Source organism: Rhipicephalus microplus, unplaced genomic scaffold (assembly GCF_043290135.1).
Source record: "Rhipicephalus microplus isolate Deutch F79 unplaced genomic scaffold, USDA_Rmic scaffold_32, whole genome shotgun sequence".
NCBI classification, from domain to species: Eukaryota; Metazoa; Arthropoda; class Arachnida; order Ixodida; family Ixodidae; genus Rhipicephalus; species Rhipicephalus microplus.
In genome coordinates, this window is record NW_027464605.1 from 505,279 (window position 1) to 531,466 (window position 26,188).

At 46.9% G+C, this 26,188-nt stretch overlaps 2 protein-coding genes across 6 annotated transcripts in view; one reads left to right on the forward strand and one right to left on the reverse strand.

The window, feature by feature from the left end:
- Positions 1 to 26,188, reverse strand: part of LOC119172814 (glycine receptor subunit alpha-4-like) — a 379,910-nt gene that overhangs the window by 292,453 nt on the left and 61,269 nt on the right. For 2 of the 3 annotated variants that reach the window (XM_075884473.1, XM_075884472.1), the window contains exon 2: positions 19,563 to 19,612. Coding sequence is in view for 1 of the 3 variants with exons in the window: in XM_075884470.1 (XP_075740585.1) it covers positions 19,563 to 19,612; positions 25,359 to 25,388 (80 nt within the window). In the remaining 2 variants the exon portion in view is untranslated. Of the gene's footprint in view, positions 1 to 19,562; positions 19,613 to 25,358; positions 25,423 to 26,188 lie in introns of all 3 variants that reach the window. The other variant, XM_075884470.1, reaches the window with a different exon arrangement.
- The window catches only part of LOC142786811 (paired box protein Pax-6-like), a 209,882-nt gene that overhangs the window by 124,464 nt on the left and 59,230 nt on the right, over positions 1 to 26,188 (forward strand). The window lies entirely within an intron of this gene.

The window sequence follows — 26,188 nt, forward strand, 5'->3', positions numbered from 1 at the left end:
GATATGCGGTTAAAAAAATAGTTAAATCTTTCTCTGAAGCAGTTATCGCAATTACGCTCTCTTACTTTGCGGCCTCTAGAGTGGGATGCATTTTGTGGATATATATATATATATATATATATATATATATATATATATATACGGCACGTTCCGCCATGCCCCAAACGTTTATTGCTTCCTTACCTCCAGCCTGCGCACCGCACGAAACTCCTCCCATACACATTTTCTGCACACCGTCTACTTACGTGCGACACGATACTGCCAATACGTGAAGCCCACAAACATATTCTTGCGTGGTGTGTGGTGGATCTTAAGCGCGCGAAAAAGCGATGGTCCGCAGGTTAATGGGCCGTAATTTCTGGTGAGACTGTTTGCCTTGGGTGGCAGATGGCTGAACGCGCGCATGTACAGGCACGGAGCCAACATGTCATCAAAGTCATTACCTTAATGGTACATGGCGTATTACGATGAAAAAAAAAGAGTACCGTAGTGGCGGCTCGAGTTGAACAGGTTGGCCAACAGAACGTCGACAATTTCCAATTTTGATGCTCTAACATCATTAATGGCGAGCAGAGTTTCAAATAATGAATAACCTTTCCCTGTCATTATAAGCCCACTGTGTGCACAAGAATGTATACCTCAGCGTGTGCGCTCGGCCTCCCCTGAACAAGGTTCAGTTGCATGCTCTTCTAATGCGGTCGCGCAAGTTTATTGACCGCCATCGGCTTTCCCCTTTATGATTTCTTAATATTTTTCACGCGAATCTGTCGCCCAGGGCTACCTTCCTTACCTGTATTCAAAGAATCTCCTCTTTTGGCAGTTTCACGAACTTCGTGCTTTCTGCGGGCTAGAAGCTATCTTGAACTGTCGTCATTACGTAAACTGTCGGTGATCTAGCACTGTCGATCGGTTATGTAGATTACATCCCCTGTTCAGGCATGCGCGATAATACTGGAATGCCGAATTTAAGAATGTATAGCAGCAATTAGGAACAGAGTCTAGACAGCGCAGTGCTTGTTACATGTATACATTGCGTATACTTGGGCGCTCCTAGATGCGAGACCTAAGGAGACAGTCAAAGCAAGCCGAAAGCATGGGGACTGAAGTTTCTCCAAATAAACTTAATTGTGGACATCTCCAGGGTAATGAAAGGAAGGAAGGTATAATAATTGATTAACATGTAAGGTTGAACGCCCCAAAACCACCATATGATTATCAGAGACGCCGTAGTGGAGGGCTCCGGAAATTTCGACCACCTGAAGTTTTTCAACGTGCACCCAAATCTGAGCACACGGGCCAACTGCATTTTCGCCTCCGTCAAAAATGCAGCCGCCGCAACCGGGATTCGATCCCGCGACCTGCGGGTCAACAGCTGAGTACGTTAGCCACTATATACCAACGTGGCGGAGCAGGAAGGTATATTAGACGCAGCGAAATGTTTAAAGGCTGTATTTGAAAGGTGTGAAAGAAGGAAGGAAGAAAAACAGGGGGGGGGGGGGGGAATCATGCATGTTAACTAGTTTAGCATAACCAGTATGTTATACCCTGCACCGGGGAAATCGATTGGGGAGATTGAATGCTAGAAGTCCGGCAGTCTGCATGGTGTGGTATATACCGCATCACTATCAGTCCAGTCACTCGTTCAAGTCTAGTGCCCTCAGAAATTTTCAGAATGCCTTCATTGCTATAATTCTCGATGGCTTTGCAGGGTGAAATTTGATGATAGCAGCTAGCTATATACATCACTTTAGGGTAAAGGCAAGCGACAGCGCTCACCAGCGATCGTCTCTGCACATCGCAGCGAGGAGAATGGTGGATGTGCTGGAAAGTTTCCTCGATGCCAAATGCGTGGCTAAAAGCGCTGTTGGCCCTTCCTATAAGAAAAAAAAAGCATTATGAGAGCCACCCATAGCCAGAACCAGTATTTATCAGTGTGCCCTTTCCTCAGCGGAATCCAGTTGGCATTTAAAAACATATAGTAAGTCGCTCAGGTGGTGTTGGCCACAGCTTTGGCTACTTGCTGTGTACATTATTGAGTGCGTAATATCGTGTGCGATCATTCAAAGCTTGGCAGCCGAATAAGACCCTGAAAGGCAATAGAGACTTTTCTTTATCGCTTTGCAAATCTGACCGAGCAGCGTAGAAAGGTGTAAGGTGAAAGTTGTAGACAGGTGACCAAGTGTATAGAAAGGTGTAAAGTGTGGTTGCAAACTTGTCGATAGCGTGTAGCCCTACTACAAAACACGTTAGCGCCAGCGAGTCTTCTAGATTCCCAATGCTTTCCAAGCGCCACAATGTCACAAATGCTACAATGAAGCTCGTTCGAAACGCAACCTGAATGCGCAGTCCACATAGCAGAAGCTGTGGAATGTGTTTAGGGCCCTTAACACCGTGAAGCAGTGACGCTTAAGGGACGCAATGCAACGGCTACTTACCACCACTCCGGCTGAACTCGCGAACGTGCCTGCGCCGCCCGCATATTTGCTCGCTCTCGCCTCAGTGACAACGCAGTGATGGCCCGCTTCATCCCCTCTTCCGATGACCACGGCTTCCTGCGGAGGGGTGGACCCCGACGGCTTGGCTCTGATCTCCCGCGGCGATTGTTTGGGCGGCCGGGGCGTTTCTGGCTCATAACGGGGGTCTCGCGCGCGGCAGAGGGGTCAAGTACGTCTGCCGCGCAAATGGCAAAGCGCGCGGACGCGTGGCTTCAGGCCTGCGAACGTGTAGGTATAGCATGCAGCGCGGCAAAACCACTCGGCTGTTTGCTCTGCGGAAGCACACCGCGTCTTCAGCCGTCGGCTCCCGGTGCTACGCTGGCCCGCACTCGTTTCAATCAGCCGCCCTGGGGCGCGAGGTGTTCTTCATCCCCGATTGAGTTGGCACGAAGGAAAACGACAAAGCTTATTTGCCACTTTGGAAGCGCGTTGGAGAACGTGTATGCACACGCGTGCGCAACCGAGTTTGTTCGGAAAGAGTGAGTTTGTGCGAGCGACTGCCGTGCAGAAGAAGGCGCGTTGAGACGTGTAAGCGAACGCGAGGGGCAAACAGCGCGCGCAGTCTCGGTTTGACGAGACGCGAGCATGCAGATAGGCCCCTATCGACAAGTGTCGACCGCTGTCTCGCTGCGCTCGTCGAGTCTTCTCTGATGCCTACGCATGTCTGCGCATAGTGTGTGTCTCTTGAGCAACGTAGTCCACTCGGCACTGCGGTTACTGAGATGGTGTACGTGTGATGGTGGGTCAGCGTCTTGCCAACAGATACTCGTTTTCACTGAGGTGCATGTACTACCAGAAAAAGAAAATCATAAAGCAAGGATCAAACTGGATGAGCGAATGGTAGCTTGCACTGCACTGTCTCCTGTATACTGGGTGCGCTTGTCGATGTTTGAAGATGGACCACCCGAAAACCAGCGTGACTCGCCCCTTGTGTCGTTGATAATGTAGAACCCGTGAACGCATTTCCTGGTGTTTAATTTAATGGTAGAGACATGTGGCTGTCTTCTCGAACAAAATACATCTCTCTCACACACACACACTTTTAGGGTACACTCATAAGAAAGCATTCATATAATGTACTTTTCATTCAAGCTAGTTGACAGGTAGGCGGCAGAATTTCATTGTCAGTGTGATCGAAATGGTCGCGAACAGTGTTATGCAGTTGTATGCTTCGAAGTTTGAAAGTACAGACACTATATGTACGCAGTATATACTAAAGTTCTCATTTTCAGCATTTTGTTTTCATGAGACTTCGCTGTCGCTTCATGACCATCGTCGTTTTTTTTTTATCCTCGTGACTCCTTTAATTTTCCTGGGCAAAGCATGTGTTTAATTAAATCGGGCATTGGCTAGAAGTGGCCTTAAATCTGGGCAGCCGATTCTCATTCTCCGCTCACGTAAAAAATGATACATACTATGCCTCCGATATCCAGAACGCATTTTTTTTTTGTATTCGCTCGCGTCCACGCGAGTAACAACTTGGTCTTCGAACTAGTATAGTAAATATTTGCGACTTTCATATTTCATGAACATCTCACTGCTTTTGCATATTATAATAATTTTCACATAGAAGTCGCGCCAGACTATAGAAAACTATCTGAATTTCAATGGTATCTTGATTTGCATGAGGTTTCACTTACAACTTTAACTGCTACCTTACTTACGAAGGAAGTGGTCTTGAATGCCTGTGCGAGTCACAGGCTGGTGGCTTAACTGCCCAACTTATACCGCTTTTCCTGTCTTAGAAATTAAAACGCTTCCTGACAGATATAAAGATCATAGGGTATCTCATGCATTCACCCCGAACGAGTTCAATGGCGAAAAGCCACCTCTCTTTTTACAGTCGATGTACGGACTCCCTCCAGCTTTCCGCATTTAACGGCGCTGCACTAGTGATTGGTCAACCTTTAACCAGACGACAATTTCATTAGATGACGTCATTGTATTACGTCACGTGACGTGAGGTCACAAGTTTCTTGCGGTGCCACCGACGCTGATTGACAATTTTCGAATTTGATGAGCCACTTGTGGCTTTTTGTCTTTAGTAGACAAAAGAAGATACAGCTATGTTCGTATTCCTGAGACAAGCCCCGCCACTACGTACATAGCAACGCAATCCGACAACTTAGACTGTAGAGAAAATATGGGCGAAAGTTAGACCATAAAGATGGGCGAAAATGACACAATGTAATAATATCCGGGTTTTACGACCCAAAACTTGCATATGATTATGAAGGACGCCATCTGGTGTTTCTAAACCTGCACTGTCATCGTACAGTACACGAGCCTCTCGAATTCCAACTCCACCGAAATGCAAGCTCCGCAGCTGGCATCGAACCAGCGACCTTCGGATCTGCAGCCGAGCATCGCGACCACTGATCCACCGTGGCGGACGAAACAGATAAAAGACAGACTATTCGAAACCGACGTCGAGCTGTGGTAGGCGCAATTACATATACGCCGCGTGTAATGGCAGCGTGCAGCGGTATACCCTCAAAAGCGCGAGAGCCCGCGCGTGTCTGCCCGCGCGCTGGGCGGAAACCGCGTCGCGGCGAGCAATCATCAACAGCCGCAGCACCCCGGGGACTCACGACGCACGCAGGAATGCAGGACAGCGTGACGACAGCTGCTGTCCGACGCGGCCGCCTCGACACCGCTCCACAGCTGGGATAACACCGTGGTCGCGTTGAGCGCCTTGTTCGCACCCTGCGCGCGTCGCGCCACGCACGTGCCGCACGCTAGGAGGCACACCGATGAGAGAGAGAAGCACGACTCGCGAATGGACGCAGGGTGCTCAGTGGGGAGAGGAGGAGCGAGCCACATCTGCGCGACGCTGCCGTTGGGTGTCGCTCTCGTCGCCTCCTGCAACAACGCTGTTCCCACAGTGAACAGAAGCATATAAAGGGAGAAAGCTCCGGTCGGTTTTGTCTGTTTGTGTGTTTATGTGCGTAGCGCTGGTTGCGTGCGGTAATTAGGCTCAGCGTAACGGTTTCACGGAGGTCGCGAGCGTTGGGTGCGAGCACTGCGTACCGGTACGTCCCACTGCGCGATTTTCCTGCTTTTTTTTTTTCATTGAAACGTTACAGGTACAAAGCACGCCCGACCACTGCGCACATCAACGTATAAACAAAAGAGTGTAATTACCGACGCTTCGCCCAATCCCGCCCCTGCCATTTTCAAACCCACGCGTGAGAAGGGAAAAGACATAACGAAATCGTTCGCGTGAGGGTCATCGTTGTGCCACGGGATTCAAACGCATCGTCTACGTTTGCACGGTAATGCCGGTGTGAGTGCTCAGAATCCCGAAATGCGATTATTCGACGCGTTACGTAGATTTTCCCCATCTGTGCTTTTCGCTTCGCTGTGTCGCAGGCGTTCTACGTTTATCAGTGCGATGTTCGTCAAGTGACAGAACCTTGCTGTCAATTATTTTGACCTCAGGCAGTGCGCTTGGTAGCGCTATTTAATCACGTGCAACGTCTGCCGCGTTGACGGTTTTAATGGATGCTAACGAACCGTTTATGGTCAATGTTATAACGCCCGCAAAAAAAACATGAGCGCGTGCCGCCACGAAGCGCCACCCAATTTGAATTAGACGCCACTGCCCCCGAAGCTGCCACATGCAATGTGGCAGATTCAGGAAGTGGGCGGTGACGACCGCGAAGGGTGAGTGATTGCACTCGGGAATGCACCTCGAAGGTATACATGCATCATATTAGATACACATTAGCGAGCCATCGCTCCAGGCCAAATGTGGCAGGCGCCGGACTTCGAAGTAGAAACGAATATGTCTGAACGCGAATCGAACGTTGATAGGATATCGACGACACAACATAAGAACAGATGCGGAAAACAGAGACGTTTTTTTATTAAGGATCGCTGCCGAATAACTCAGAGGAAAGATTCAGCGCTGCACCATAGGCAAAATTAGTCCTAATAGCCACGGCCATCGAGTGACGAATTGTGACAACCAGTTCCTGCACACTAATGACACATCACGAAATGTTCGTCAAGCAGACATTTGTGTCTAACAGGCATTAACGAAATTCAGTCATATAAGACTAGAAAGGCCTAAAATAGTCTCCTTATCGGGGCACAGGCCTCGAAATTTCGAGAAAAAAATGCGAGGCTAACAACAACAAAAATTCTGGAGGCAACCCTTATTTTTGGGTTGCCTGTCTGGTAGTAACAAAATAGCACGTCGCTGGTCATGCGGCCCGATGTGTTCCTTGAGCAAATCTTGTGTTCCTCGAGCTGTCATAGTAGATCTCATGGGCCAAGTAGAAATAAGCGCGGGACTCAGATCTGCTCCTCCAGGTGCCGCAATGATCTCAACTGCTCACAATCAATGAACACGGGTTCGTTAATTATTCACACAGCCAAAAGATCATTATTTTATGTGACCTTATGCCCTGAATCATATGTATCTTATATAACGCATCGCTTGAACCAAAAACATCGATTCCTATTTTTTAGAAGACTTTATTCTTATTCTTGAAACCAGAAGTAAGCGCTGGATCGAATATGCTCCGAAGAGAACCAAGAATGTCACTTTGTACCAGTAGAAAATGCCAGCTGGAAACCCGCACACCTGATATCGAAGAGAGCCAGGAACATACTATAGCGGTTAAAAGCACCATGCACATGCAGAAGAGGATCTGACCGCAATAGCGTTATCTAGATGTAATAGCGTTTGCAAAACACACGCAGCAAACCGGTACACAAATGCCCACGTCGATCCATCAAAGGAGACTAAAACGGCTTCGACGATTTTCTACAAATGCATTGAGCCGATAAAGCAAGTCCTAGCGATCACTTTCAGATTGAGTTAAGCTGTCTCCGTCCAGTGTGTAATTTATTACAAGCCTTTGAACATGTGAATATCTACAGATCACAGCAGCGGGGTCTCTTTAATCTCGGGTTTCTCTGATCGCATGCACGTTCTCTTTAATGTCGGGTTTTACAGTGTGTCCGAAGTAACATAAGCGGTTTTTTTAGTGCACTGCTACGTCACAAGCCATAGTCTTTACGTACGATGCTGTGTCGATATTGCTATGTCTTACGCGAGCGAAATAACCCTCGGATAGGGGGAGGGGGGGGAAGGTGCCCTTGAATGTATTCGCAGCCCGGACAAAAAAAGAAACAGACGCCTTTTTCTCATCGCCGTATATACTGCAGCAGGGCCGTATTTGCGGTGCGTTAGAGACGTGCAGAGATTGCACCCATTCCAGTTAATGCAGCGTGCTCACACAGGCCCCTCGATAAATGCGCAGGGTGTCAATTCCTTATACGCTGTGTACGAGGGGACCGATTATAACCTCGCCTGCACAGCTCTATAGGCGCGCTTGATTCGTACACTGCGCATTTCACATAAAGAAACGAAAATAGACTAAGAAAAGAAGAGACACCGTCCGATCGCTAATTACAGGGGTAACGCGAAAATTTGTGTTCGCGATTCCCGCAGATAAACTGTGGAGCCATAATAAATGTGAAGTCTTGTATATCGAAGCCGAGGAACGCGCACTGCGGGAGGAGGTGGCACCCAATTTGCGATACCCCGTGCGAGCTTTGGAACAATTTTTTCGGTCACTGCCGTCTACTTGCATGTTTCTGTTCTTTTTTTGCTTGCTTTTGTATATGCCTCTCTGTGTGCCACATCACGTCACCACAAGGTCAACAATTTTCGTGAAAAAAAGAAGTTTGTCCCCACCATGCCTACGCAGTCGAAAAAAGTGGAGTATCGTATACAGGCGAACGTATTTTCGACACCACCGATTATGAAGGTGTTGCTATAGCCATCCTGCTCGGCGTGTGTGCTTAGCACCGACGGGCTATTTTTTGCAATTACGAAGCGCTTTACACACAACGCTTCATTGAAAAGTCTTTCCACACGCGTTTGACCTTTATATTTATCATAGCTCATTTCGTTGACAAGGATGTTGAAACTGCTGAGAGAGCAATTTTCAGTTCAAGCGACTTGCGCAAGGTGGCGAGTCAGGAATCTCCGCCTCGTCCGGTTTGCGCGCCCCACTTATTTGAGTGCAGCTAAGAAGCGCTGCACTTTAACACGCACCGAGCTGCACCTAAGCGTGCGAAAAACCGCGCGCGCCTCAAATTTAAATGCAGTACACTCAATCTTAACGTTCAGGGGCACTGTATACCTAATTGATAGAAGTACGTCGAATCCGTGTGCTCTGAATTTTGGACTCGGTGCAGCGCGTCAAAAGAGAGCGAGACAGGGGCAGAGATTCCGGGTGGAGGAGGTCACGTTTTCTGTAATTATTCAAGGGCGGAGCACTGCTTCCTTGCATGCAGTGCGTTGCATCGGAATGTGTGATACGTAGAAACTCGCACTCCGCAAATTCTTGCTCGTTGGCGCAATGGGCCAAATATGGAGCATTGCTTCACTGCACGGAAATTAGAGGAGTTCGCACTTTGTGCATTTTTATCCAACGCGCTGCATACAAATCTGGAGGAATGCACGTGGAATCAATCACCGGTACTATATATTCCGTGCAACGTTAGTGAATTCTGAAAAGACACTCCGTGGGCTCACACATTCGGCGCACGTTCGTAAGCATTGCGCATTGTTTCTTTCCTGACGCGGGGTTTTCTTGAAGATGTTAAACTTGTAAGTTATCGGTGTGAATTTAAGGTGAGGACAGCGAGATTTGCGCGCAATACAGATCTGTTTCCATAAGCTGCATATGGAGCTCTCGTAAACACTGTATACAGCACCAGATTTTTTTTATCGTGGGTGATTAGAGATGGAGAATAGAGGAAACGCAGGTAACTTAACTATAGCTGTCGAGATTACTGCAGTTGTACACGTCACAATGAAAAAGAGAATATGGCTGCAAGGGAGAGAGAGAAAAGGCATTAGTCTATATGATTCCCAAACACGGCTTTACACCGGGACACGTCGGCCTCCTCCGGTGTCTCTCGCCTAGAATGGCGCTTGTCGGGAGTAAATTCGGGCGACCGCCGACGGCCAGTAAATACACCCTTTCCCAGCGCTGCGGCATCGATTAACGCAGCTCGGTTCGCCGCGACAAAACGTCACTGGCGGTGTCGACAAGCGGCAACAGCTGTGTCCGCCCCTCCTCCTCCCGAGCAGCTGCGCGGGCGAACCTTAGCGGCGCCGGGACATCGTGATTGGCCGAGCACCGTGGCCCGATTTCTTTTCTTCCTCTTCTTCGTCGGCCCGGTATACAGCCGAACGTCTTCCCTGCTCCCTCGTGCGCGCGCGCACTCGTATCGATCTACGAGACGAGCCCCTCGAGGCGAACGACACGCCCAAGCCTCGGAGCATGCGCGCCTCCTCGCGCTTATACACCAGCGGAGTTTGATGAAGACAGACCACTAATTATCGTGCCTATGTGTGTACAGCAAAGTAAACCTCTCTAAGTGAAGTCTCTCGGTATAGTTTGGATTTCGTCGGGATACAGTCGTTTCCGCGCAAAAATTTGTCTTCGCGCAGTGGGAGACAAGCGCGTCGAGGTTACCGATGGCGGTTATAGTCTTCCATGTCGCTTAATAATGAGTATTGTGATCCTAACAACAGGCTTAATAAATCTCACGATTTCCTGCAGGGTGTACACTGACAGGAGTGTCTTTCTCACTACAGATTCAAGGTGCCAGGTATAGTTTGAACATGACTCTGCTTACAGAAAGCAACTGGGACATCACAAAAAATGGGGGAAGTCAGTGAGCGCACAGGGTGGACGTAGGGGGCTGGGGGAAAAGGGGTCTCCTCTGCTGGTCACCTAAGAGAGGGTAGGGGCGATACAATGAACCTACAACCCCCCCCCCGAAGTGATTCTCTGCGCATGCCTATGAGTGAGAGATAGCGTTGACCTGTAAATCGCGACGGGAGGGGAGAAGGAGAGATGCAGTTTTGAGATGACAAAGAAGATAGTGTAACAAGCTTGCTCATCAGTTTCATGATTCCTATAATTAAATGGAAGCCAGTGTCACGACTCGCAACAATATTTATACGACCCCCCCCCCCCCCCCCCGCTCTCTTGTGCACAGGAGTCTTAAAACCTTACAGCCACGAATGTTTGAGTTGATTCGGTGTCAGGAAGAACACCGCATAACATTTAACGCCACTCGACTATTGGTGCCATCAAAAAGGATGGGGTGCACAGAATTGACCGGAGAGGAAAAGGATACACACAGAAGAAGGCGCCTTAGACAGAAAACACCTCGTGCGCATTGTCAAATGCGGCTTTCGTGTTCTTGCTTCTTCTCGTATGCACTATACAATAAGGGAGATGCCGCACCAACAAGATCTCCCTGCCTATAACATTAAATGAATAGCCATGCTTGGTTGCAAATGTCTCGTGTAGACGAGCCAAGGAGAAATCTGAACCTCGTTATTTATCTACTTGTCAGCATTTTTCAGTCAATTAATCAATTATTATGTCATTCAATCAAGCAATAAATGAATTAATTTATATTATTTAGAAACAACAATATGCAGGATAAAAGCACAGGAACGAGATGTTTCGAATGAAGTGTCGAGAGGACCTATTAAGAGTACATAAATGGGAGTATAGTTGAGTGTCGACAAACAATGACTCATATTATATATTATACAACAGTTAGGCCATGACAAACAATGACTCATATTATATATTATACAACAGTTAAGCCATCAGAAATGAGCAAAATTTCCTACAGCGCCAAGCAAGGGCTGGTTAATGCGACTAGTGAGGCTCTTGTCGTGTTAATAAGTTTCTCAATTCATAGACAGAACGCGCGACGTGTGTGGTGCTTTTAGGCGGGATTCGCGCGACAGAGGTGATGTTTTTTTTGGCCGTAATTAAGCGAAAAAAAAAACATTCCGCTCATGACGAGGCGAAATGTGTGCGTGGTCGGGACCTGCAGCTCTCCTGTCCCATCAACACGGCCGAACCGAAGCTAATCGATCGTCGCGACACCTTTGAGCCTCAGGAACCGCCGCTTAGCGCGCTCTATATACATCTACGCTCAACACTTGCATGGCGCACTCAGAACGGATGTGCGCGCACCAGGAGTATACATTAGGCACCTTCGTGACAGCGGACCATCATAATTATTCCTAATGGTGAGTGCCGCTTGCTCTTCGCGTCCTCCGCCAGCTCGCAGTGGCACGCACTCTCTGTACTTCCTTTCCTTACTCCGTGTTCCCGAGCTCTGAACGACGCCTATACTATATGACTCGAAGTGCGCAACAGCTCGGCGAGTTGCGCAGCCGATCGAATCACGTTTCGCCCCGTAAGTATAGTCATAACCTCGAAAAACGTACGTGACTATATCCGACGCAATCGTCGCGTGCCCGAGGTGTGCATCGATAGCTTCAATATTTCGCGATTCCCTTTACTACTCATGCTACATGTGGTGTCGTTGACGGTATCGTACAACCGCCCGGCGTGCGTAATGTTTTGTGAACACTCTGCCACGCGTCATGTGGTCACGGAGAAGGTGCATATGAGATAATTCGACGAGGGGACGATGTGCGTTAGGCCCGGAAAAACACGTGTGGTCGTTCTTTTAACGCGCAGTCTATGTCGTCCGTGTTATATGATCGCTTCCATTGGGCCTACCCGGCTAATAGCGACTAATACTAGATTGAGAAAACGGGCAAAGTTGAGGAGCTTAGAGGTCGTCATCAGCTCTTGGCAAAGCCACATTATACTTTCCTGCTAAATGTGTCAGCTCAGGGATACAACACAGTACCTACAGCTTAAGTTGTCTTTTTTTTTTTCATACCTTGACGTGTTGTGCTTTTTCTTGCATTTCAACAACATGCCGGAAACATTGATGGCTTACCAGCTGCGGTTGTATGGGTGTTGACAATAGAAGACAACCTGTTCAAACAAGCAGTCTTCTCCGTTTAATGTGTAACACTGGTTTTGTGACTCTTATACTTTCCAGTCATCAAATGATTAGAGACTCTCTATGATTCAGACCGTCACAGGCTGAGGAGTTGGCAATCAAGGAATTCACAGCGTCATTTTTCTCCGAAGAGTAAACTCTTTGCGTGGCACATACAGTAATGATATGGTTTTTTGGGCATTGGATTGACACTGAGATATACGAAACTGAGTTTAACCTATAGCGCTGCATCTCGACTGAGGATGAAAACCAGGACATTTCTGAACAATAAGTACGGAATGTCAAAGTGGCATTAGTGCCTTGAGTCTCAACCCACTCCTTGAACTACTTGTGACAACTCAGCTCACATTTAAGGCCAGGAACCCTCCAAGTTCCCTGATAAGTATGTCCGAGAAAAGGAGCAGGCAATTAACTGAGAGGGTCCCTATACGCAATCACATACGACGACTCGAAGGCGAATCGTATTTTTCTTCTCAGTCTACGTATTGATCTTGCCCATCACAGGTTGGCCAACTTACTCATGAGTAGACTCGCTCGGACTCAGATCGAGCCATGAGTGTGAGTCTGGGTGACTTCGTCCCAAGAAATTTTTGGTGATTTCATGAGTCCGAATGAGTCCACTTGAATAAAGTTTTCGTGAGTGTGAGCCCGAGTGAGTTCGTCCCAAGAAATTTTTGGTGAGTCCGAATGAGTCCAAAGCGCAAGATATATTTCTTAGGTGAGTCTGAGTGAGTTCCACTTTTGTTTAGAGCAAGATATATTTCTTAGGTGAGTCTGAGTGAGTTCCACTTTTTTTAGGGGCGAAGCTCCTTAAAGCTGGACCCCTTTTCGTCCCTCGTAGTAGTGCGTAACATGTCTTACGTTTTGACCTGCAAGGTGGTGCTGGTGGAAGATTTCTCCTTTGCGTTGTTGAACAATAAAAAATTCGCAGCGTGCGCGTTAACTAAAAGCCGAATTCTCTTGTCTCTCATTCCCCATTAGCAGCCGTTGGCGTGTACATTGAGCACTATCCGACGAGAAAGGGTTGCTACGTTATACTCGATGGGCGTAACCCCTTGGTTTTAGAAAGGCTTAACGAGCGTCGTGCCGCAGTGCCATGAATACAGTGAACTATAGTATATACCATGAAGCCGAGGTGGTTAAAGGTGGAAAGTAGACCCGAAGCGCAAGCCGTAAGAAAGTGTGCGTGCGCCACCTCTCGTTTAGTCCTTGGAATGTCCGCTGGATGACGGTGCTTCTATATGAAGAATATATGATGAAAAGATGCGAGATGGTGGTACTTGGAGTGTTGAATAGATGGACGAATGGACGCACAGACAGATGCATGGATGGACGCATGAACGGACGCAGGGGCGGATGCATGGACGAACGCAGGGATGGACGCACGGATGGACGTGCGGACGCACGAACAGACGTACGCACGGGCTGGTGGATGGACGCACGGACGGTCACACAGACGGACGCATGGACGGACGGAAGCAAGAACGAATGGACAGACGGAACTTCGCCCCACTCTCTAGCATTCGCCCCGTGGATATGCTGCCATTTTTTTAGCCGACTTATGGTCCTAGCTATATAATCTTTAGCATTGCTATCAGTGTTTACCTGGGCTCACGACTGCTCTCACGCATTCGAAAGCAGTGTTCTTCACACAACATTTCAATATTTGTTGATCAGAGGCGCGAATAAAGTAGGGGGGTGCCTTGATCTCAAGTCTTTCGGGTAAGTTCTTCATAAATAAATCTTATGTTGCCATCCTTTGTAAGAAAAATGACCTTACTCATAACTCATAATTTGTATTCGAAGGTACCATATTAATCGGCACCAAGAAGAGTGCCAGTTGGTGAGATATTGGTGTTAAAGAGCGTTAACACCTGGTCTGAATAAAGTTAATTCAAGGCTATAGGGAATCGTGAGTCGACTCAATTGCACTCTCAATACACTCACATCAAGTCCGAGTCTGAGTAAGTCTGGGCGAGTACAATGTTTTGGTGAGTTTGAGTCCGAGTGAGTTCGGTTGAAGAAAATGTCCGTGAGTGTGAGTCCGAGTGAGCACAAAGCGTTAAGTTTATTTAATGAGTGCATCTGAATGAGCTCCACAAGTTTTGCTTACCTCTGTTGCCCGTATTGTATTGATCCTTCTCAGTCGATATTGATCCTCTTCGAAAGCTTTCTTATTGTAGGCATTTGTTATACCCATTCACTAATATACCTCATATCATGGTATTATATTATCATTTTATCATACTATCATATCATATCTCACATTATACCTAACTTGCTTTTGCATTGCCTACGTGATTGGATTACCTTTGAATAAGCTACGGTCTCACGTAGTGATGTCATCGTGAAACGTTACGTCATTTAGGCGTCATTGTGCTCAACAAGCATTGGTGTGACGTCATAATGGCGCCTTATTGTGACACCATCTCTTTGTGAGGGTAATTTTCCGCGTCCCTCGTCGCCGACGCTGCTGGACGCCTTCGCCGAAGGTTAAATTTCACGTTTTACGAGGCACCTCAGGCTTTCGCCTTTGTACAGGTTTACTTGCTTAAGTAAGACACTTCCCGTTACATGTGGAGGAACGTCCCCTTTCAGTCGTTCTATGTGGCTACAATGGGGTGAGTCTTTCATAGCCTTATCAAAAAAGTCTCAACAGCGTCCGCTTCCTATAGTAGAGGTATACGGAGGAACACGTAGAAAGACAGCTGTATACAATACAGAAGACAGACTTGGACATTTGCTCCACGAAGCCATCAAAACCCATTTGCATACACGTTAGCTCATGCACCATTCTATCTCGTCCGGCTGGCAAGAGACCATCGTGCTGACGAATTCGAGCTTCCGCAGCTGCGCGCTTGCCCGAGAGTGGCCGTTCATTGTTGAGAGGAAGAAAGATGAACGCATTCGCGAGCTCGCAAAGCGTATTTGCACGCACCGCAGCATTCTGAAGTGACAGGACGCAAGTGCGCCGCAAGCACTTTGCGATGTGATTTGCTGTCACCGTCCCTCGTATGAAAGACAGCGGTATACAGTTGAACGATTGCGCATAAATTTTTGTAAACGGTTCTTTATTTTCTCGTATGTCTCGTGCGGCCCCGATTTTTTCTGCAAGTGGAGAGAAACGGGCTTGCTTGCTTGGTCGAAGCAGAAGCATCGATCATTTGCATGTACAGCTCCGTACACGCACTCCCGTATTAAATACATATATTTTTTTTATTTTTCTTTCCTAGACGTGAGCATACGCAATAGCAGAGTTTCCGAAGTGCTCCTTTAGACACGCATCTGGTGTTCTGCGCGCAAACTGAGAAAATTGTCGCGGTCATTCTCGTCGTGGCATCCACCGCATCGCTTGCACAGGTAATTCAAGCCCGCCGATCAGTCTTCGTCATTTCGTGCTTCTTCGTACGTTCGTGTATTTGGACACGAGGACTGCATAGCAGAATGCTCCAGTAACGTTTCTTCGATTGTTGTTCGCAGAATCGTCGCAGCATTTTTTTCATGGTGATATGTTTTCTTCGTCCCTTTTTTCCCTTCTTCATAAGTATACGCTCATTTTGTTCGAATAATGGTTGCTTGGCACAGCTGTTTGATAAGCGCGTTCTCCCATGAGGTGTTGTATGCAACACATATTTTTTTGTTCCTCTCTCTTTCAATTCCACAGTGTTTCGATAAACAATTGTTCGGGAATATTGAAAAAAAAAAAGCTTATGGTCGGCTCTCCAGACAACAAGAACTTCACCTGAAAACCCACTTTCAACAAAACATGAATGGCAATAAAACTGCTAGCGTGGGCCGCGTGCTATCGCAAACTCTATGCTATTTACCAGCGCATAAAGTGATGGCCTAGCGATCCTCTTTGGGAACCGTCATTGGGTATCCTCAAGAGATGAAAAAAGAGGAATGGGATGGGATGAAGAATGATAAAAGTGCGTACTAATCAAAAGAACGAAAGCAATGAACAAGAAACTTTGCCACAATATTTTATGCGTCTCCAAAAAGCAAGACAATAGAGCTGAACCAATAAAGTTTGGGCAAGTGACTCAAAATGGTCCCGTGAGTCTTGTAGAGTTGGTATGGTTGAGGTACGGCTTTTCTGTCTGCTTTCGTAAGCGTGAGACGTCGCGGTATTTTTTTGTCAGTGTTTTTTCAATAGGGTAGCAAATTCATGACCTCTTGGCAAGTGAGAAACAAACATTCATTCATTCTTTCATCGTTATTTTCCTTTGTCAAAACACGTGAGGACATGATTCAAAGACACACCAGTGGCTTGATGAACATGCGCTTTGAAGTACATGTCGCAATGTGTGTGCGTATGTGTGTGACAGAGAGAGAGAGAGAAAGAGCAACAAGCCTCGCTCACAAATGCCGTGACAGCTTCAAACGCGAGCATATATGCATTTATTATCATTCTGAAGACTGTGTCCACTGCGTGGACAATCTTGTGGCATTGCATCTCGCTGTATCATCTCATACGCAGATGCCTCGTATATATGCGTAGGCACCATACAGTTTTTCCCTGACGACTACTTTCTTGTATGTTCGAAGCATAGACAAGTAACACCATCTTCCAGATTACATATTACGTTTTGTAAGGCAACGGAAGGTAATGAATCGCGTCACATATGCAGCGCTGCAGACAAATACGAAATAAACACAGAGTACACAGGACGAGCGCCGTTTCACAAACCAAAGATTCATTTGGAAAAAATAAAACTGAAAGCAGTGCCGAGCACAGCAGATATGCGCATAAGAAATTGAAGCAAATTTTAACAACATGTGCGCATCCGTAAGAAATGATTTACTTTACTTTTTTTTGTTATGCACATGTCTGCTATGCTTCGTATTCGTTCCCGTTCTGTGTATTTTATAGAAATCTCTCTGTTGCAGACAACACTCGTCATGTGCGGGTAACGAATCGTAGTTCTGAACATGTGCGGCTGTGATCTCGGCCGCGAAATCCACTGAACGGGAACGAAGGTTGTCCTATAGTCTAAGCCACCATCCGTTCAACGTTTGTTCGATTTCTGTAAAATCTATCTATCTATCTATCTATCTATCTATCTATCTATCTATCTATCTATCTATCTATCTATCTATCTATCTATCTATCTATCTATCTATCTATCTATCTATCTATCTATCTATCTATCTATCTATCTATCTATCTATCTATCTATCTATCTATCTATCCATCTATCTATCTATCTATCCATCTATCTATCTATCCATCTATCTATCTATCCATCTATCTATCTATCTATCCATCTATCTATCTATCTATCCATCTATCTATCCATCTATCTATCTATCTATCTATCTATCTATCTATCTATCTATCTATCTATCTATCTAAAATGCTTCAACCCATCACGCAGATGCATGGAACTGTTTTCCAAATTAGGTAACTTCGTGGTCTTGTTCCGGATGCCATCATTATTTTCTATGTCATGTGTCGAACAGGTACGCCAAAGAAAGGGCACTGACAATAGGGAAACTAAAATTTGCTTCAAGTTGACCTTTTACTGTGGCAAAGCCTGAAATATTGCGGGAAATATCCGATAAACATCTTTTCCTGAGAACTGTGTTTGAAGTCATTCCTTTAGTGCGTTAACCTCGAAAACCGGAAATACGTGCACGCATACAATCTGCTTCGCCCTGCCTAATGCACGTCAGACCGAGTCAATTAGAGTTCGCATTAACAGATCTGAAGACCCTTTCGCGAAGGAGGAATATTTCATCGCCAGGCTATACGGAGAGCCCTGTCAGCATTCCGAATTTGACAAAATCAGTAAGTGATACACATAAAAATTGCGATGATACTGAATCCATCATTGAAAAGCAAAAAAAGCAAAAAGACTAACGCCTAAGTGTGACAAAAAATTAATCTATGCAAAAGAAAAATAAATCTGGATTACGGACCTTCACAGTTGTCTTTTTACTAGCCTCCACAAAACCGGAGAAAGGCTCGTTCACTCAGGCGTCCGCACGCCTCCAGTTTTCTTGCTCTTCGAGTGGGCAACGCGCATGCAAGCAACTACGGAGGACCGCAGGGCGAGGCAATTATCGCCTCTTTCGGCTCACCGATCATTACTTATCGGGAGCGGATCGCTGTCTACGCCCGGGAAGCAAAACAAAAACAGAACAAAAAAAAAGAATGCCGAAGACTTAAGGGCGTCGCGCGTTGAGCTTAAAGGTACGCATGCGCGCTCTGCGCTTCAGTAGCGGCGCCGCCGAAAAGTGCTAATGTGCTCTCGCGGGCCACGAGACGTCGACGACGCTCGCGCCTTAATTACACACCGCCGGCTACGGTTGCGGCCACTGCCCGATGCACAAACAACATCACAGTGCCCCACCACTGAACGGGCATGCCTATTCGGTTGGCGAAATGCGAGATGGCGCACGTGTGCACCCCCATTATGGCCGCCCTGCGCGGATATAATGCGAGCACACGCCTCAATCCTCCGTCACTAACACCTCGGCTGTAGGAGAGGGGGGGGGAGGGGGTTGCTCGTACACTGCGACATTTTGCGTGGTCGCTTTCGCGCACATGTTTCTCATGTGGCGCGTCTATTCCGCAGTGAAACTGCGCTGCATAGCAAGTATGTTCCGCATCTTCTCGCATGTAACCCACCCCGGCTCATAACCCGCATTCCAATATCAACTCCACAAAAGGAAAAAAAATATATGCATATAAGGCCTGCACATAATCCGCACCCCCTACTTTCTAAGCGCATTTTCTCAGCTTTTTGTTTTTTTTTTACATTTTGCCGTGGCTTATATGGAAAAAAATATGGTATATAGCGACAGAGCATCGCTCAAGCGAATATCGAGTGAACGGAGTTCGTACACACGCCAAGATTCGCCATTTAGACGCGGTACTCGTGATTGCCTGCTCACATTGCAACAACACTTCTTTCCCTTTTCTTTTCTCTAAGCCTCTCCTTACGCGCTGCTTTTTCTCCGCGACCGGTGTGTCTCTGCGCGCGAAAGGAGCCGCCGCGTTTTCATCAAGACGGGAGAGGACGGCGACCGCGTATACTGTGAGCGAATGGCAGAGCGGAAAAGAAGTAACGAGGTTCTCCTGGAGGGCAGCCAGTAAAACGAAGAAATTAACCCGAACCTACGGACGAGACTGAACTATAGACGATAAAAACGCGCACGAGCATGCAGCTCAGAACTGACCGATCGTTTCCCACGAAGCTGGCGAGGTTCTTGACTTGCCCCGGCGTGGCCTGCAGAGGGAGGGAGAGAAGAGGCAAAATTAAGATCGAACAATTACGTGGCTCGCCGGAAGGCAAGGTGTGAAAAACAGTGTCGCCTCGAAATGGCGAGGGAAAGAAAAAAAAAGCAGGAAATGTATATAGAAAATCGAGGTAGCGGTGAACTGAGGGCGGAGGAAATTCGGTAAATTGAGTCTTCATAGTTGAACGAGGACGTCTAAATGAAGCGACTAATCAAGCGATGGTGTCGGTGCGTTTTAGACCGTCGCGTGGGCTCGCTGTGTAATGCGAAATATATATATCCTCACCTTCGTTATTTACGTCTTCCGTATTGCGATGCACGTGAACGTATCAAGAGCGTTTAGCGATGCTTAAAAGTATAGTCTTTCGAGTTCTGCCCAACTCTTCTTGCTGATACCGGGCCGTTCGTTCTTTTGCTATGAATCTTTGCTCACTGAGGTCGCGCTGCTGCTTTTTGCGAAACCGTGTTTTTTAGGGGTGAAGCTCCTTATAGCGGCACCCGCTCGTCCCGCGTCCCGTCGTAGTATGTAACCAGTCTTACGCTTTGACCTGCAAGGTGGTGCCTAGTATACCATTTTGACCTCCAAGGTGGTGCCGGTGAGAGATTTCTTCTGTGCGTTGTTTAACAATAAAAAATAGTGCTCAATGTACATGCCAATGGCTGCTAATGGGGAATGAGAGACAGGAGCATTCGGCTTTTAGTCAACCCGCACGCTGCGATCCCCATTAGCAGCCATTGGCATGTACATTGAGCACTATCGGACAAGAAAGGGTTGCTACATTATGCTCGCTGGGTGTAACCTCCTTAGTTTTAGAAAGGTTTAGCGAGCGTTGAGCCGCAGGGCCATGAATACAATGAACTAGTATATACCATGAATGAATTCGAGGTGGTTAAAGGGGGGAAGCAGATACGAAGCGCAAGCCGTAAGAAATTAAAAGCTGAATCCTCCTTTCTTTCATTTCACATTAGCAGCCACTGGCATGCACATTGAGCACTATCCGACAGGAAAAGGTTGCTACGTTATACTCTCTGGGCGTAACCTCCTTGGTTTTAGAAAGGTTTAGCGAGCATTGGGCCGCAGTGCCATGAATACAGTTAACTAGTATATACCATGAACTCAAGGTGGTTGAAGGTGGGAAGTAGACCCGAAGCGCAAGCCGTAAGAAAGTGTGCGTGTGCCACCTCTCGTTTAGTCCTTGGAATGTCCACTGAATGGTGGTGCTTCTATATGGGGAATATATGATAAAAAGATGCGAGATGGTGGGACTTGGAGTGCTGAATAGATGGACGAACGGACACACAGACAAATGCATGGATGGACGCATGAACGGACGCAGGGGCGGATGCATGAACGAACGCAGGGACGGGCGCACGAACAGACGCATGGACGTTCACACAGACGGACGCATGGACGGACGAATGCTTCGCCCCACTCTCCGTCATTCACTCCGTGGATATGCTGAAAGCTTTTTTTTTTTTTGAACACAGAACAACGCTTACAATTTCCAAAAAAAAATATGGTGGGAACGAAAGAAAAAAGTGCAGACCAAGACTGCACGAAGCCGCTTGCTGTTATAAAACCAGATACTCTACTATGGGAGAGCATAATGCCGTCCTGTTGGCCTCAGGGAGCATTTATGTGTTCAGAAAAAGTGTTTAATTAACAATTACGAGTAATTTGTACTCGACTATGGGAAAGCAACAAGTCGTCCCGATTGCAGGTACGTAAAACAAAGCCCAATGCGCAAAAAAGGCGAAAATAACCTTAACACGGAGGGGGGGGGGGGTAGAAAAAAGGGGGTAACGATTTAGAGCACAGGGTACTCTACTATGGGAGAGCTTAAAGCCGTCCCGTCAAACAACCGGAGTACTCATTGCTAGCACCCAACATTGAGGTACAACAGAGTTATGAAGAACGTACCGTATCGCGAGGTGATGCCTCATATGATCAGTGTTCATTCCCATCAGTACTTTCATCTGGCCAGGTTAGGCAGAAACTCTTTTAGACTGGCTTAACGTCTTCGCACTTCCCATTTTTTACCCGCGCCTTCCTTTCCTGTGATCTCCACATGAGCATAATTTCCTTATATCGATGGAGGCGACATAAATTGAAATAGGTATGTTCTCATTTATATGTGACATGCCCCGTATGATCTCCGCGAGGGTATTCACCATATATTAAAAAAAACCGCATGTTTTACTTTTAACTGCTTCGTTCCAACTTATATACGAGACGGTACCCATGTGAACGCAAAAGTGTAGACGAACTAATAATCAAGTGAACGATGGTTAGGCCAGATCATATGGGGCAAACGTCGATGCCTGCGGGTCTTAAAGTGGCACAACCGCATGCACGTTCATGTGAAAAAGCGGATATATGAAGCTTACCCGATTACTTCGACAACGAAGTCGTCTCAAATGATAATAATAACGCCAGAACGTTGATACAGATGGAATTACATCGCTTGTCGACGTAACACTACGTCACATTCAGAATTTTATATTTTGCGTCAGTGGTATTAAACAAAATTTAGTGCAAAATCAAACGAGAGCTTGAGAGAACCAAAACCGGCATAAAATAGAATGCAGACAGAGCCGGGGGTTTCGCGTATATTCGCAAAATTTACCGTTTTTTTTTTTACGATTAGTACCCACGTGGCGATCGATCTATTGTTTGCACGAAACGGGCCGATGACAAGACCGTGCTAAGCTATTTGCCTTCTCCATCGTGCCTATATTGCCACGAGACCCCAGAGAACTTTAATCACGCGAGAGGTAATGAGGCGCTGGTGAAACGACTTCCGAGCACGCGTACTCTAATAAATTTCTATATCCTAAGCCTAATTACCACCGAACATGGTGGGCCTTATTTATGAGTGTTAGCGAAAATCCTTTTGTGTGGCAGCGCGGTGAACACAAGGTGCCTGCAATCCTTCGAGATAATACACCCGATGTAACAGCATGCACTTGAAGCTACGTATGACATGCACTGTTTTAATACGTCGACGAAGTGTGGCTTTAACAAATTAAAAACAAGTATGAATAGTAAATATTGTAAGCAGTTGGTTTTCGTGAACATGGTCCGCTTATTGTAAACACCTGCTTCAATACCGTCTATAAAGCATGGTAATCATGCTTGTATAGCACTGATCACATAAATATCGTGCACTCTATCTACCCGAAAAATGGAATCCCTTTAACCAAATGACCAAGCAATAAGAGCGTGGCTTCTGCTGTAGCACTAAGGCCGCGTTCACACTGAGCATTCCGGCCGCCGAAAGTGCTGCGAATCCGGTTCGGCGGCGGCGAGATCCGCCGAAAGGGCCCTCTCCGGGCCGATCGCTCTCGGACAGATTTTTGCGGCGTCTGCCGCCGAATCGGTCACCGCGGACCAATAGAAGCGCTAGTCAAGAAATTTTGAAAAATGGCGGCCAAGTCCTGCTCACTTGTTATGCCGCAGCGCACGTAACTACTGAATGTTGAAACCAACGGGAGCTTAACCTACTCTGTGCCTACTTCGCCTCCGTATTTCGTGAAAAAGGTGACCGAGCTTGCTGTTGGCGTGACCGAGCTTGTTGCTTAATAAAACTTGTTGTTGGGCTAGTTGGTTATACATCATATACTTAGAAATTTGGCGCAACCTCGACTCACGCAAACACTCACACAAGCACACACACTTACACCAGAGCAACACACACGACACGCAGCGCTCACTACCAACTGTTTATTGCTCCTATCTGACCTTCTTAAATACGTACATCGAAATGCGCAAAGGCACAAACTAACAGAACTGCGCCAGTAGAAAACCAACATGGCGTCACCACACCACTAGGAACATAAAAAAAGTAAAAAAAGTAAAAAAAGGTAAAAAAAGTAAAAAAAGGGGTTAACACAAAAAGGAGATATAATCGCTAAACCCTCGCATCAAGGAAAGATATTTCTTGTTGATGCAACACCAAAGATGGCTCGCTGACACATATATCTTTATTCTTTTCTATATAATATGCTTCTAACAGCAAACGTGCTGATAAATTTGAGCTTCTCCCAAGAATCCTTGTATCAGAAAATCGTGGTTCACACCCACATGCGGCAATATGTGACACAAGATGTGCGTACTTGTCCTCGTTTTTCTTAACCTTTAGCGCATGCTCCCTAAGCCGGTCATTGAGGCATCGCTCGGTAATGCCAATGTACACGTTACCGCAGGAAAAAGGAATGGAGTATACAACTCCCATGGAACATTTTACGAAGGCATTCTCATGTTTTTTCACGCAACCGCGTCTCTTGCCATTGCAAATACGCGGACATAACTTGGCGAGCTTTTCTGGCGCAGAAAAGACCACAGCCACACCATGCCTTGCAGCAACCTTCTTAATATTATGGGAGAGCTTGTGCACGTAAGGCACGACTTGAAGCTTGAGCGCTGCGTGTCGTGTGTGTTGCTCTGGTGTAAGTGTGTGTGCTTGTGTGAGTGTTTGCGTGAGTCGAGGTTGCGCCAAATTTCTAAGTATAGGAGCTTGTTGCGGTCTTGCAGAGCAAAACGAACCCACCAACGCTGCTGGCGTCGGTGGTTTTTCTGCTCTTTCTGCATTACAAGACAGCCACTTGCCAGCAAAGTAAGCAGTACTGTCTTTTCTTGCTTCTTGCGTACGAGAATCGTCGAAGTATACACCACCGGATAGCGTAGTAGCGTCTGCGAGCCGCGACAACAACCTGGTGACAGCGCATCCATCCCGCGTTCGCACGTAGTAGATGGCGTATTCGGCGGCGCGGGGCGCGTCCAGTGCGAACGACGCTGCGTTTCGGCGGCTGGGGAATTTCGGTCGCTGTAGAAAGCGGATGTTTCAGTGTGAACTAGGCTTAAGGAGAAAAAAAATTGCCCGCAGCTTCCCTCGGGGGAACACTGAGGAGGATGCGGAGCATATAATTGGTTAACGGGGTGTTAAAGTGCGACTTACTTGGGTCGATGGCTAAATTGGTTAACGTGGTTGTGAAATGGGGTGTTAAATTGCGACTTACTTGGGTCGATGGCTAAATTGGTTAACGTGGTTGTAGGAGGGGGTGTTAAATGAGTGAACACGTACACACGTATGTGAAAGGGCGGCGCTGGTCGAAGGGACGTCGATCATTGTGTTTGTGGATTCGTTGGAATTCATTTCACCGCGACCTTGGACGTCGACGCGCCGTACAAACCAACCGACGAGCGGCAACTGAGCGAGCGAGCGCCGACCTTGAGTATATATACAGCTCGACGGCGCATGCACTGTCAGCTGTTGAATGTTCTCGAAGCGCGACGCCACATGCGCGTCCACTGGAGAATCAGGAGAATTGTAGATGTCGAACGCGGTGTGTAGAGGAGGAAGGGTGCACAGATGGTGGAGGAGAGAAGCGCGCACGGTGTGTAGAGGAGGAAGGGATGCACAGATGGTGGAAGAGTGGGCGACGGCGCGACGGCGCATGCGCGCGCGTCAGCTGTCGAATGTTCGAGAAGCGGTGCGGACGGCGCGGACGGCGCACTACAAGGCGCGAGTATAAGATGCTTCCGCATCTAATAGTCGCAAATGTAGAACAGCAATGCTAGGAATTAGAAATGAAATCTATACGCTACGTATATTTTATAGACTTTGTTGAGTGGTATGTTTAAATCTTTAACTTACATGCTGTGTAACTCGACTGTTGCTTAAGGACGCTTGGGTAAAATAAATGGTACAAAATTATATAGCTTAATTCACTTACTGATACCGTCCTTTTCCTTGTCCTCCTCATTCTCCTTCATTTCCCACAACGCTGTGAACAAAGTCTGGGGGAGTTAAAGAAAATCAAAACTATAGATGGTGTCAAGATGATCGCTTTTATATCAAATCGCCACGCCAGCCCTAGGCTGCGAAGCGACTTCGCATACTCTGTGGCGCTGTGGCTGAAGGCGAAATATGTGCTTCAAAAAACGCTCCATTTAAAGGCACACATGGGGGCAAGCTGTCACTTGTAATATTTAGCATCCTATTTTCCCACTCCTATTAGAATATGAAAAAGCAATTGAGATTTCGATCAGAAGTGTTTTAGCTCGGACGAGTTGGTCATTCATGAACCTAGCTTGTATTGGCACCGTACATATAATAAGAAGGAAACACAACACTGATGTATAAAGAAAGGTTGGTGCCTACCTTTGTTTGCGTTTGTGTCGTGTCTCCTTCTTATATGTATACCGGGCTAATACCAGCTAAGTAGTAAGTTCATGATTTCTATCCGCCGAATCACTGTTCAATGTTTCATTCAGTCTTCCCTGCGAAAAAGAATCGTCAAATACCTCTGGTGGCAAACGTTCACACGAATACGCGAATCTTACATTTAATACAAAGCCTTTTACAGTACTCCAGAATAGACATATTATGACACACGTCGTCGTAATATGAAGGTGCCTTCTCTCCCGTCACTGAAGTATAGGTCGACGAGATGATGCAATTCTGTCCGCATCTATCATGCCAGAGTAAGAAAGTGTAACAGGAAGGTCTTCCTTGTGGTCCCCTCAAGCCGTCGAGGGAGATCTTTATCTACTAATAACTTAT